Below are 14192 nucleotides of genomic sequence, written 5' to 3'. Positions count from 1 at the left end.
CCAGGCAACTTTTACTCTGAAAGAGTACTCCAGGTCATTTATTAATGTCCCTGAGATTTAAAATTAAGGAGGAGGAAATGTTAACCGTAATATCCAGTGTTTCTTCCAATGCTTCACATAAAATATCAGCGAGTAAGGTGGGGAAACTTGTTTGTTCACTTTGGATTCTTTCCCACATAGGCTAGAGTGGAAGATTGAGCACAGCGGATTCTCAAAGTTCACAGAAGCCAAGGATTGGCCTGATTATTTTGAGACGACCAAGTTGCAAGGTTTCAGGCGTTACACTTCTGTAATTTGTCAGGCCATGAAAGTGAATCAAGCATGCTGGGAGGAGGCTGATGCAATCGGTAAGACTACTGACTTCTCACTGACATAAACTAACCCCTTCACTCCCATGGATTCTTCTATCATGAATGTAGTTTTGCTGTTCTCTACCTGTTATCATTGATGGAGGACAGCCTGTGATGTAAAAAAAAAAAAAAAAAAAAAGAAGTTTCTTCTTTAAAAAATATTAGTCAAGAGGTAGACTTTATTGAAAGCTGGAAGCTGTTAACTTATGCTATACTCAGCAGATGACAATGGTAGCCTGATTCAGAATAAGAACAGGATTTGGAAGGAAGCCTGCAGATCTCTTCATGTTTTTGAACTCGGAATTTCTTGAATTTGAGGGTTCATGAAGATCTCAGGATGCATACCTCGTGAATGTCAAGGGTCTACTATAATTAGTTCTCATGAGTGGTTTCTTCCTTATCTAATCAGAGACACAATTTTTATCTTAAAAAATCTACTACACTATAGCAATTTATTAATATTTATTAAGTGCCTTTGGGAAAAGTAACTTAGTGCCCAACCATAATTTAACTTAAAATGCGTTAGATTCTTATAATGAGCTTATATGATTTTCTTATTAAGGTAGGGTGACTTAAATTTTTTTTTTTTACTTAAATATTTTTGAAAGAACAATTCATTATACTTCTGTTTGATCATTTCAAAATGCTGTACTTCCAAATTCAGCATTATTTAAATAATCATAATCAACACAACTTGAGATCGCCATGAAAAACTGGCCATTTAATATAACTATCCCAAGCAATTCTAGTTTGAATATTCATCTCCCAATGAGTTTTCTGGAAAATCTGACAAAAGGATTTAAGGAATGATGGTAACCATTCTGATGGTGACTTTTAAAGAGCCACCTGTAAGTGTTATCAGTAACAGGAGAATGCTAGCACTCAACAAAATGCCCCAGGGTCCTAAGTAGCTGAGATATTCAAGAGCAGAGCTCCTTCCATACTAAAACTACAACTTAAAAAAGCAAGATGGAAACTTTTCTTGGGGCAAGATAAGAACTAAATATCAGATACTGGATTGTAAGAAGCAGCACAGTTTTCCTATTTTGTTGGTAAGATGATATGCTGGAATATCTTTTAGGTTCAAGATAGAATTAAGTAATTACAGGCATTTAAAATTCCTCTTTTCTCAATCTGTGACTGAAGGGATAGAGATTAAGCAAACTGGACAAGATTACATGATGCGAGAAAAGAACAGGATGATAAAGGAAGAAAGAGTATATAGTAGAAAAGGTGAAGGTAGCAGAGAAATTTTAAGAAAACCAACTGGAAATGTAGAATGCAGGATGATAGAAACATGAATAGAATCCACTGAGGAAACACAAGGAATCTTAAATGTAAGTGAATTTCAAAATAATTTCACTTTTTGTCTTTAATCACGTATTCACACTGTTCACTTTGTCATTCAATTTAGCTTGTACAACACCTCCAAACATCTTAAGATAAAATTCACAGCCTAAGTCTTAAATCCTATGGAGAGCTCCCTTAACAATATTAATGTTCTACTTCTTCCCTCCTCTCACTTTAGTTAAGATGGAGAAGTCAAGGGAATATGTTCTTAGAATCCTAATGGATTACACAATGAAACACGTGCTTGGGTAGGTAAGAAAAGAGAAAATTTAACCTCCTAGAAAGCAGTTTTCTTCCAGATTTAATTTATGGGAACTCAGTATTAGATACGCAATATACATTTACTTATACAATTAGAGACACACAGAAATCTGAGAAATAAACGTACATTTACTAATTCTCAATTTTCTATTTAACATTAACATTAAAGTACATCCCTCCCCCTTCATTATTGATCACCTTATACTGCAGATCCTAAGAGTTACTGGTGAATGACAAAGAAAGAAGGAGATTAAAAACCACTAATGTTGCAATTCAACACTGAATGTATGAAAATGCTCATCCTCATGAACATTGCTCGTTCTGGTTGACAAGCTCCATCTTTAAAACCTGCTCTGTTCCTTGACCTTCCTTGATATATTAAATGCTAATTTGGTTCTTCCTTTCCCCCCCTTTTTCCCCCCTCTGCTTTTTACTTCTTGCTCTAAAAAATGTGGATATTACTGAGCTCCTCTTGGTAAATCATCTTTCCCAGAAATCTTCACTCTCAAGTATTTATCTATCACTTCTGGATTATTTCACAAATATTTGTCTCTGGCTGTAACCTCTCTGGCAAGTTGTAATTTTCTAAATGTTTGCTATTTCAACTTACTTTTCTTGCCATTACCTCAAACTCAACATGTCTAAGGCTCAATTCATCAGATGCCTATTTAAACCATTTTTTAAAAGTTTATCCTTATTCCAGATCCCTCTCAATTCCCCTCCCCCCAAACATTCTCCAAATGCTCCACTGTCGACTAGATCTTCACAAAACATTGCTCTGATCATATCACTTGCTTATCAAAAGCCTTTAAGGTCCCGGCTACCTAAACCATACAGGACATACTTGTTAGCTTGGCATTTAGGGTTCATAGCATTTATACAAGTATTTATTGAGCTCTATTATTCACCAGGCATCATTAGGCACTAGAGATGAACAGGACATTCATAGTACCTGCTATCACAGAGCTCAGAGTCTGGTAGGAAAGATAAACATTAAAATGTAAGTTTATGTGTGGCAAGTGTGAAATATGGATGCTTTGGGGGTCTCTAGAAGGGAGAGATACTTGAGTAGTACCTTAAACACTCACTGCTGCTTTCCTATAAATTAGGCATATGTAGTGAATAGTGAAAATTATGGCCAAACAAAAGTAACCATATTATGGAATATGTATAACTTTGGATTAAATATCAATTTTCTAGAGCTTATCATAGTGGGAATTACTTATTAACTCATTATAAGTGCAAGGATTTACGCCAGTTACTTTATATAATATTCTTTTTAGTCTTCATAACAATCTTGCAAGATAGGTATCCTTATTCCGTTTCTAGAGATGAGGTAAAAGCCTCCAAGAGATGGATCCCAAGGACTCTATCCAAAGTCCTACTAACTGATCAAAAGCAAGGTAGGCTTCAGACTCAAAACATATGTTCTTTTTCCTACATGCCATGATTAGATCATACACAAGTTTTCCACATAATGATACTTAGCAGTGATAGACTGGACATCCTAGAGCCTCTTCCACAGGGTGTCAGCCTTGAGCAGCTGGCTACAGGTGGCAACTTCACAGTATTTTGGGAAAGATTTTGTTCTATAACATTCTTGTAAAACTGCCTACTTCATGTTGCCTTTTACGAAATGTTCTCTACTGTAATGGGAAAATCAGAACTATACAAGGCATAATCGGTTCTTGCGAATAGTTTTTAAGTTAAACTTTTTAGAATTTATAATTTATGATATCAAAACAATGTATTAGAGATGCCGCTTAACTTTTTGATACACAGGAAATATAAATAACAAAAAAACTTAAAAAACTACTATTAAATTTTCTGCATCACAGTACATTGTCCTACTTAAACCATACTGCAAATTTCTTTATTATGCCACTCTCAGTTTTTGAAACAAAACATGTTTTAGCTTCTAATTCTTACATACTAGAAATCAGAAATTATGTTGAAGAGGAAATATTCAATAGTATTCTTTACCAATGTATGCATGAACTTTTATAATTTCCTAAGCATATTTATCAATGTCTAATTCTAGACCTACAATTAGTATTTTCTCCTAGGAGATATATTTCATTATTCATATTTTATATCTTATTCTTGATTTTTTCCTAGAACATGAAATTTTAGAAGTGCTGATCAGTTTACTGCAGAATTTGTTTTGTCAGCAGATGTTAATTTTAGCATTTTGAACTGAAGAAGTAGAGAAAGATAGAAATTTGCTAAATTGTATCATATCACAACATATTTTAATGTAGATTATCAAAGTAAATACATAGGTAAAATAATTCTTTGTGTAGTTTATATTTCTCCTAAAATTAATTTATAAAACTAGTTCAAGGCATTAAACAGAACAAAGTTTCCCCAGATAATGATAAATGATACTTGCACAGTGGTTTCCATGTATATGGGATTTAATACTTTGATTCCAAAACATTATTTTTGGCTATGGTATGTTAATTAAAAAGTGTTTTGTGACTGAAAACAAACAAACAAACAAACAATCATACTCCTTAACTCTTAAGTTAAAACCCAGCAAGAAACAGCTATTCCTAAAAAATTAAGATGCCTATAACTTACGTGAAAAAAAATAAATCTGTAAGCACAGACTGTAATATTTTGCTGATAAGTTCCCCCAAGGCCTTTATTTTAAACAATGTTGAGTGGCTTCCTTAAACTTATGTAACTAGTTTGTGGCAGAGTCAGAATAAGACCCCTAAGTTTAATTCACTTTTGCTTTTTATTCTTCCAATATTCAACTATTTAACACAGTTATTTTTAAAAAGTTTGATTACCTATTAGAAAAGAGAACCTTAGATTTTTAACCTACAATGAAGGAAGTGATTACAATACTATATACTAATATTCATCTAAGATAGCAAAGCAATGTCATTTACCTTAAATTTACGTCTCTGCTCTGCACAGCTGTTGAAGAACCACAAGTCTGTCTCATGGCTGTAAATGTAACAAGAACAATAATGCGACCAATTTTCATACCTAAACTAAATTAAGTAGATTTGTCATAGGCTAGAAAACTGATAATGTATTTTACAAAAAAAATTAAAATTTACAGATTATGGAAGTGTGCATGTGTGCATATGCATATGCAAATGTGCGTCTCTGTGTACATGTGTGTTATTAAATAGAGTAAAAGCAATTTAATCTGGAAATTAGTTTCATGAAATTAAAAGTATTACTTATTCTCTTTGGCTGCTTTTTCTTTTTATGGACCACTGTGGGGATACCAAGTTTAGGAAGTATTAGGAGTAGATATTAATAAATATCAGAAATCAAGATAAGAGGCTGTCTTCAGCTGTTATAGTATGTTTTCTGGGGTACAAAGTAAGCATGTAAGGAAGAAACATCTGGTAATGCTTAGGTTGATATCAGCTCCCATTTGCATCACAATCTTTACATATTATTCATCAATATGTCATTAATCAATTTACCTACTGATTGAACCTATTCAACTGGTGTTTTATGTAATGAATAGAAAATGTAAACATGTTTCAAATACATATATTCAGATACCTGTACATGAAAGTGAAATTACTATACAATCGATACTCAAGCTTGTCAGATGTGATTTTTTCTTTCCATTTTTGTATTAGATAGGCTAATATCTATGCCATCTGTAGCACAAAACCCTGAAAAATGTAAATGAGAAAGTAATAGATAAATACTAGTCTGCTAGAAATAGACTCTCTACCATGTCACACTTCAAATCTGGCTACCTCTTCTCAACATTTAAAAGAAATCAGTTGAGTGTAACAAGACCTAATATTGTTCTTGTGACTTGAGCCATCAAAACAGATTTTTAAAAAATCATATTTTTTCAAACTTTATGAAATAGTTCTCCATCAAAACTATATTTTAAAATGAAAAACGCATACTCTCCTTTGGTCCTCCAAAAACGTGTTATGCCTGAAAAAGCACAAATCACCATGATCTATTATCAGCACCAAATACCTAGCCTGTACAAGTGCAGATTTTGAAACATGTTCAATTATCTTTATGAATTTTAAGAAATAATCTACACCAACTCTATTTTCAAAGATTGGTTAAACTCTTAGTTAAGCAGAAAAAGAACCAGACTGTGAGAAAATCGTAAAAGTTTTAAAGTGTTAATTTCATACTAAATGGTTAAAATTTTTAACAAAAATATTCAACCCGTTTCTTTAACATAAGTGGTAATAGTGCATGCAACTCACATTAAATAGTATTTGCGGATGCAAGGATAAGCATTTCCTAATATCCTCATTTAACAGCATATGTAAACTAGTATAAAATGCTATTAGGTTTTAAACACAATCCCAGTAATGTTTATAGTTGCTAAACTTATCAAATATCAAATACTATGAAATACTAAAACTTTAGGCTCACATTATATTAATAGCAGTGTATATTTTGGTAAACGGCTAAGTCTTCATTCATTATTTCTAAATTCTCATTCATAAAAACCAACTGTTCATTTCTATGAGATTTTGGCATTAGACCTGACTAAAATACAAGCTAATGAAGAAATGCTATAGTTTTATAATTTATACAATGGAGATATATTAATATTAATGTGCATCATAAAACACTAAATATAAGTGACACAAGAAAAGTCTTTGTAGTAATGTTTAGCACCTGAAATTGTTAAAAGGTATTTAAATTCCTTTCAATCACCCTTTCACAATAAAATAACAAAATTGAGGACTTCTGCTCAAAATTTTATTTATACATCTGGTACATGAGCAACAATTTCTGATTTTAGAGTCATTAATATTCCTACATTATATGTATTTTCTAAGAAAAAGTATGTATATTTTAGTTAAACAAAGTATCAAATCTTGCCTTCCAATACAACAACAACCAAAAAAAAAGGAAAAAGAAAAAGATAAAAAAAGAAAGAAAAACTAAAGCCCAGCCATTCTTTCCAGAGATGCCCTGGTAACCAGCAATAAAGAAACTTCTACTGGACTTAGCTTTGGGGAGGAAGGAACAACTACTTTGTTTACTTTGTCAGAGACATGTTAAAACAGAAGTAGGACAATATGTATGTAGAGTTTTTCCAAAAGTCGAAACAATAAACTCCTACCTTTGGCTTATGCAGCCAGCATCTAACCCCCTTTGCTATACCAACAACAGTGTAAAATTTCCCTCTGAAGCCACAGTGAGGGAAACATTTCATTTGCTATCTTCTGTGCCTTCTATGTAAATTTTTCTCTGTCATGAAAATGTATGGAGAGGCTGTCCTGGAATTAGACAATTCTGATGGAAAGACTCCAATCACTGGCATTAACTTGGGGAGAGATGATGGTGAGGAAAGTGTGTCACCATAAAATTACTGATTAGTTTAAACAAAAGAGTGTGGCATTTATTTAAAAAAAAAAAAAAGAATCTTAAACTCAGGCTGTTTCAATACAACTTTTGCAACCATGGCAGACATGTGAACTTTAGACTACTGGAACACATCCCCTCTCCACAAGTCCTCCTTCTTCCCACCCACCTCCCACAAATGGGTTTGTTCCCAAGAATACATATTCTCATCTCAAATTTGTCTAGGGACCAAAAATTTAATCCAGTTTTTACATAATAAGTAGTTTCTGGATTGTGTAGATCAGTAGCCTGTAATTCTGTCATACATACTTAGCTTCAGGAGGCCATCATATATAAGACTTAGTTACTAACCTCTAGGAGTACACCTGAAAATGAAAATAGACAGCTAGGCCATTAAAAAAAATCCAAGATTATTTTGGTAAAATAAAGAAACAAGAAAGATGCTTACTTTTTTTCAAACTAAGCTTGCCTTATTAGACATGTACATAGCACATGATGCGGGAAAAAACATTGCTTATCTTTCAACAGAGCTGATAAACATTTTGAAAGATGTTTTATGTAACCTCAGATTCTACCTTCCAAACATTTAATAATTACACCCTAAAAATGTTTCTTCTCCCCAAACAATGACCTACGTGCTCTGGGTAAGATTATATAAAACAATGGTTATATTATGTAACAAAAAGTTACTTTAAAGGACATACATACTATCAGCTTCACAGGACAAACATAGTGAATAAGGACAACAAACTCCAGAATGTGTTTTTATAACTGTAGCAACAGCAATAACTCCTTGGCAAACTCAAACAGTTTTTTTGGCAATCTGGAGGTTTTCTGCATTTGTCACTTGGATACAACTGCGGAGGGTTGTCTAAGACTGCTTTGTCTTCTTCCATACCATCTTACTATGGCTTTGCTTTTAAAGAAATTTCACATTTTACTTTAACTTGTTTGTGAATAAAATTCTGTTAAAATCCCACAAGTGAGTCTTATATAAAACTTCTCATGCCTACATTTACCAAATGTGTTTTTTTATATAATTTTTATAATAAGTGACCTTGTAGACTTTTGAAATCTGTGGGAATAGAAATTTTGTTTTCCTTTCAAGAAGATAAAATGAGCTCTCTCTTTGAATTAACATTACTGACATATACAAATGTAAAAATTTTCTGAATATATACAACTGGGTCTGCACATTTGTTATCATTATGAGCATCTTTTAAAATAAGATCCCAAGGACAAGAATGCTTTACTAACCTGCAGTGGTCTCTGTTTATCACTGCTCTTAGGAGATTTCAATCCACTTGTTTGCTGCTGTAAGAGAAGTTGTCTTGCTGCTTGGAGAGCCTAGAAGTAAAAAGGGAGCAATATCTAAATACTTTGTTGACAGGTAAATTGATTATCAATAACTGATTATTCCTTGGTTAATAGTAAAATGCTTCAATATATGAGAACCCCTTTCCCATCCTCCTTTCTAGAAAGAATTATCAAAGATCTTCTAATGTGAAATAAAAATTCCACATATCACACATATACAACTTTACTTAAAGTCATGGCGATACATGTAATCCTGCAGGAAATAAAGTTAATTTGTTTAAAGTGCTTAAAGAGGAAAAATCATAAACTGCATCAATAACCTCATTTCCACAAGGAACTTGTCTTTGAGTGTTCAACTAAAATGCCCACTCCCTTTTAAATTATCATTCAATTTGCATTTTCATATTACAATTTTGAAGCAAAAGCAGTAGACTTCAAGTGTTACCGGAAGCTGTAATTAAATTTGACAAATCAACATCAGATTATCTTGAAAGTGAATTAATAAGGATTTTCACTAAAGATTAAAAACACTTTTTTTGTACTTACAATTCAAGGGGAAACCTCTCCTTTGACAAAATAAAGTGCAGTTTTAATGCCAAATAAAATTGAGTGGTTTTCATTTGCATTCTTAGCAAAATCAGAGAACAAAGAAATTACCACTCAACCAATCAGGTTTGTTTCTATGTGTGACAGAATACCAATCAAAATAGAAGATGTTTTCATTTATTTTTATGTTTTCTTTTTCCCCATTCAGGAAAATAAAACTTAACATAAGAAATTAATGTAAGCGTTTCTTTTACAGGAGGAGGGACAGCTTGATGAGTGTATTATATAAACATATAAAATGAATGCCATAAAAATACATATTGAGATGTTTTAAAAGCAGCAGTGTAAACTGAAGGAAAAAAAAACTTTTTAACAGCCTCTACTTTGGAACTCATTTTTTTCTCTCAATAACTGAATTCAATGAACACTAAAGATGAAATTTTTCAGCATATATGACTAAAATAAATCATTGCCCTCCTCTGTTTTTCAGTGTTTTAGAATATGAGGTAAATTCTTCATGATGGGAGAAATATCTTAGATCAATATTCTACTATAATAATTGAGATTCCAAGCTGATAAAAAGTACAATTTTGATTGGAATCAATGATCTGGTTTTTAAGAGAGTTTCTAGTATCCATGACAACAGTTGCTTTGACAAGATGTGCATATGGCATTACACTGCCAGCTGGTGTGAACAATGTTTGAACTACTGCATTGAGATGCTGCGCAAACAGAAAAAGTTGCCACGTCTTAACCCTCAGGGAAGGCAGTCATCCCCTGATCAATTATGAAAAGACAGAGAGAGGGCTGCTACAGTCTGGCTCCAAGCAAGTTTTCTGAGAAGGCAGGCAGACATAGAAACCAGAGTAAACACACGGAAGGCACTAGCACCGTCCCCTAACAACACTGATTTGTCTTCCCGGAGCAGGATCTGGCATAGTTTGTAAAGCACACTTCTTACATTGGGAGACACACTCACTCACAGCAATCTTTCGTGGGTTTTTTTTTTTTTTTTCAGTTTTTCAAGTAATTAACAACCTAAGTGTTTCTAAGGATGGCACATTCCAGTGAACACAGGCAATTTTATTAGAAAGTTCACTTCGAAAAAAAAGAAAGACCAAATAAAAAATTCCATAAATACTCTATTGTCGCAAAACTTAGTTTAAAATATTTCAGTTACTATTCTAAATAATACTGCTCTCCTTTTTTTACTTGCAACCTATGAAATACTCCAAATGACATTTTTCAAGTGGAAATTACTATAGTGTGACTTAGGCTGTGTTGTGTCTATGTGAAACTCTCAAAAAAAAAAAATCAGTCATCTATTTTCACCTTTGATACCAAAATCCACTCAAATTTTGCCTCATTTTTTTCACAAGATTGTTTTTTCCCTTTGAGTTCATTAGTTTATTTTGTATACATGGAGCCTTAGTTAGTTTATATTTAATTCTGTAGCCATTTATTATTCTTAAAGGATTCTAATGAGCACAGTTCTGAATCTTGAAATCATGAATGGCTGGGACTGAAAGCACTCTTAGAAATCATCTACTCTGATGCTCTCAGTTTAGCAAATGAGAATAATGAGGTCTAGAGTATCAAGTGTTTTGTTCAAGGTCTCCTGCTTCCAGGCCAGAGTGCCATACTGTTTCTGTCCCATCAAAGAAACCATTAGATGACAATGAGTAAAACTCTAGTAAAGGAGACACATGGCACCATGATGAATTATTTTCACCTGCAAGGAGAGAATATTCATTCATCAAAACTTAAAGGAAAAACTACAATATAATCTTTCTAGGTTTGAATTTGTAAGTGTTTGACTGGAACAACTACCACTGAACGTACATTGTTTTTGTGGCTAAGTGTTCCTGCCGTCCTTGACTTGGGTTTCACCATGTACTCTGCCAATACCTGATGGAACTCTAAACTCTTATAACACTCTGATCATCTGATCAGTTATCACAAACAAACTGAAAATTCTAGTGCTGGACTTACCGATTGTTTAGCCTAGCCTTTATATCCTATAGACAAGTAACTGAAGAAGCAATACAATGATAATTTGATTAAAGTCCAAAGCAGTAGCACAGTTTGGTCAAAATTTCAGGCTCTTGTCTCCCAAGCCTAGGGACCTATTCATTTTATCACCCTGCATGATGTTCATTTGGCTCAACCCAAACAAGTAATCCAATGGAATATGTAACACCCAGTGACTATAGAAAGACACTGGAAAATGAGATCTATTAGATCTGTAGCTCATAAAAATTTCACTGGACAAAAGCATGCATGTACACTGCTTCTAAAGGAGTAGTAATTATAATGGAGTATGACCAGTGGCCAGTTAAAGTTTTAAAGTACCTTGATTTCTATATACATTTAGAGAAATCTTTAAAAATAGTCCAGGATCATCTTTCAATACAAATTCTTATGTAAAAGGACCACTTGCCTATCTCAGCTTTCTTTTAGTAGCAGTAGAGACTGCAATAGTAAACTTAGAGGTGGGAAGACAAAAAACAACTCCACGAGATCAGGATGATTTAAAACTCTCAGGCAGGAATCTTTGGCAGTTTGCATTGTCACTACAGGCATCACATGGCATTTTTATCCCCAGTGTTCTGGATACCATTTTAGGACTGAATTTCAATAAACAATTGCTCAGAGATGTTTAGTTCATCTTTGTAATTTATTATTGTAGCGATGCAAAAGATGAAAGATTATGAGATAAGATACTTTCATCAATAGAAGGTGTTAGGTGTCAAATTACATAAAATATTAATTTGAAAATCACTTGCCCACTTCAATTGGTAAATAGAAATATAAATTCCAGGGCCAGGCATTAAGTTCTATGAGCTGTTTATATGGTCACACTCTGCAAAAACAAAACAAAACAGAAAAAAACTTGGAACAAAGGGCAAGAGATGTTTACAAAATCTCCTTTAATAATGACTGAGTGTGATTCTGGTGAACAACAAGAAAGAGGTTCCTAAGGCAGCCAAACCATATTTAGTTTCCAAAAACACATTTGTTTTGAATTAAGAGCGCACTTTACTTAATGAAGTGATCTAATTTTAGTAAAGTTAAAAGAAAATTAAGGAAGGACATTTTAAAAATTGGAATCAGATTAAATTAAAATATCTTGAAAAGATGAATAAAAATATTTCTAATAGATTAAAGATATACTTTTTGTTAGGCTGCAGAGGTGTGTGGGAATGTGCAAGTTTTTCAGAACTCAGTGCATCTCGCTTTAAAAAATGTGTTACATTTTATGTTAACTAACTGGAATTTAAATAAAAACTTGAAAAATATTTATGGAAAACACCATTCCTAATAGTTACTGTCTAATGTCAAATAAATTAAAATTCTGCAAGAAAAACAAAAGTTCATATCACCCTTCCACAACATAGTAACTTTATGCTACCTATGGTTCTCATACACAGAGAGTAACTCTAGTGAGGAGGTCATTATGAGAATTAAGAGTAAAAAAGCTTTGTAACCTGTCAGGTCAATACTGTTTCTTCTTGAAGAACACTGAAAACTTTCACCATGACTATAATTGTTTGAGAATAGCTTAGAAACACCCAGTGAAACCAAAAATGTTGAGTATTCTAACATTTATAAATAACTTTTTTTTCAAAGTAAATATATGTATATTTTGGGAGAAAACAGACATCACTCATATCTCTCCCCATAAAAATAGGAATGCTTAACCTATCAGCCTGTTGCATTTGAGACATTAAAATGAAAAATGACATCTACACCCATTAATATCTTCAATGTATAAACAGCACAGCATGACACATTCTTGAGAGCTGAAGGCTACAAAATCTCTCTGAAACATAAATAACAAAGCACTCAGAAGCATATTTGATGTTGATATTCATCTCTGAGAAAAACACTGCTGCCTAGGCTTCTTATGAAAATAGATGCAGCCCAAATGGATCTCCTGTAATTGGTTTCAGATAGCGAGGTCAGAAGAAATATGATACAAGAAACGATTATGTGGAACAGGCAAAACAAGAATGTTTACACAGGCACTCCCTAGTCATACTGACAAGGGGTGTATACTTTGCAGATAACAAGAACCAAAAAAAAAAAAAAAAAAAAAAATTTGCCAGCAGGACATTCAGAATTTTGCTCCTCATACTCACATGTTTTAACCTTTAACTTAGAATGTCTTTAACGTGTTACTTTGAATACTGAACGTAAAAATAAGTTTTCAAACAGAATTTCATTGTCTAATTATTTTCCCCAAGTTATGGTTGATAAAAAGCGTATTCGGATCCTTCCACAAAAGATATGAATTCCTATTCTGTTTGGCCTTTCCTCGCATTATGTTCCCACTAAAGAGAATATACTGATAAATGTAATCTGAAGTCTCATAATGCTATTTAATAGAAGAAAATTAATCATCTAATTGTCATATCCTATTTTCAAACAGCAATCTACCGAGTGAAATTACGCATCTGTAGCTATTGCCCTTTCATTTTATCACGGCTGATCCATAATTAGACTAAGTTTGTTGGGAAAAAAAGCTAATTGCTAAAAAATATTTTTTTACAATAATTTTTTTTTTTTTTGGTTCCACAGTATATCTTACATAAAGTTAAAGAATAAATGCGTGGCTATATTGTGTTCATAGCATGGACTACTAGGGGAGTCAAATTGAGAAGCTAAGATCTTTTACTTCATGGTTCTATAATAAGAGTGAGTAATTCATTAAAAGTATCCTATTTACCAACCAAATGCCAGGCTGTTTGGCTCAGCACTCATGATGTAAGTTCAAAGGAAGGCAACAGAAGTATTGAATAAGTGATGGAACGGATTCTTAAGTCATCCTCAGAAGTTCTAACAAAATTCTCAAGGTTCAGATACAAACCCAATATTCAGTATCTTTCAGGACGGCTCCAAACTCGCAGATAAGCTCAGAGACCCTTCCATAAAATAAGCCTGTGAATTAATGGTAACTAATGGCTAAGACAGGTTTTGTTTTTTCAGGTCTAGAATCATATATTCAGTTTAATGGTATGAACACATTCTCTTCCTTAG

The 14192-nt window shown here is 33.0% G+C and overlaps 1 protein-coding gene across 1 annotated transcript in view; it reads right to left on the bottom strand.

Annotated features, from left to right (window-relative positions):
* The window catches only part of FOXP2 (forkhead box P2), a 553051-nt gene that overhangs the window by 143091 nt on the left and 395768 nt on the right, over window positions 1–14192 (bottom strand). Inside the window, exon 5 of the mRNA XM_080819149.1 lies at window positions 8547–8636. Coding sequence (XP_080675275.1) covers window positions 8547–8636 — 90 coding nt within the window. The remainder of the gene's footprint in view (window positions 1–8546; window positions 8637–14192) is intronic.

The sequence above is a fragment of the Martes martes genome (genome assembly GCF_963455335.1).
Source record: "Martes martes genome assembly, chromosome: 11".
NCBI lineage: Eukaryota > Metazoa > Chordata > Mammalia > Carnivora > Mustelidae > Martes > Martes martes.
The sequence above is the reverse complement of the archived record's forward strand: the minus strand, read 5'-3'. Positions and strand labels throughout refer to the sequence as shown.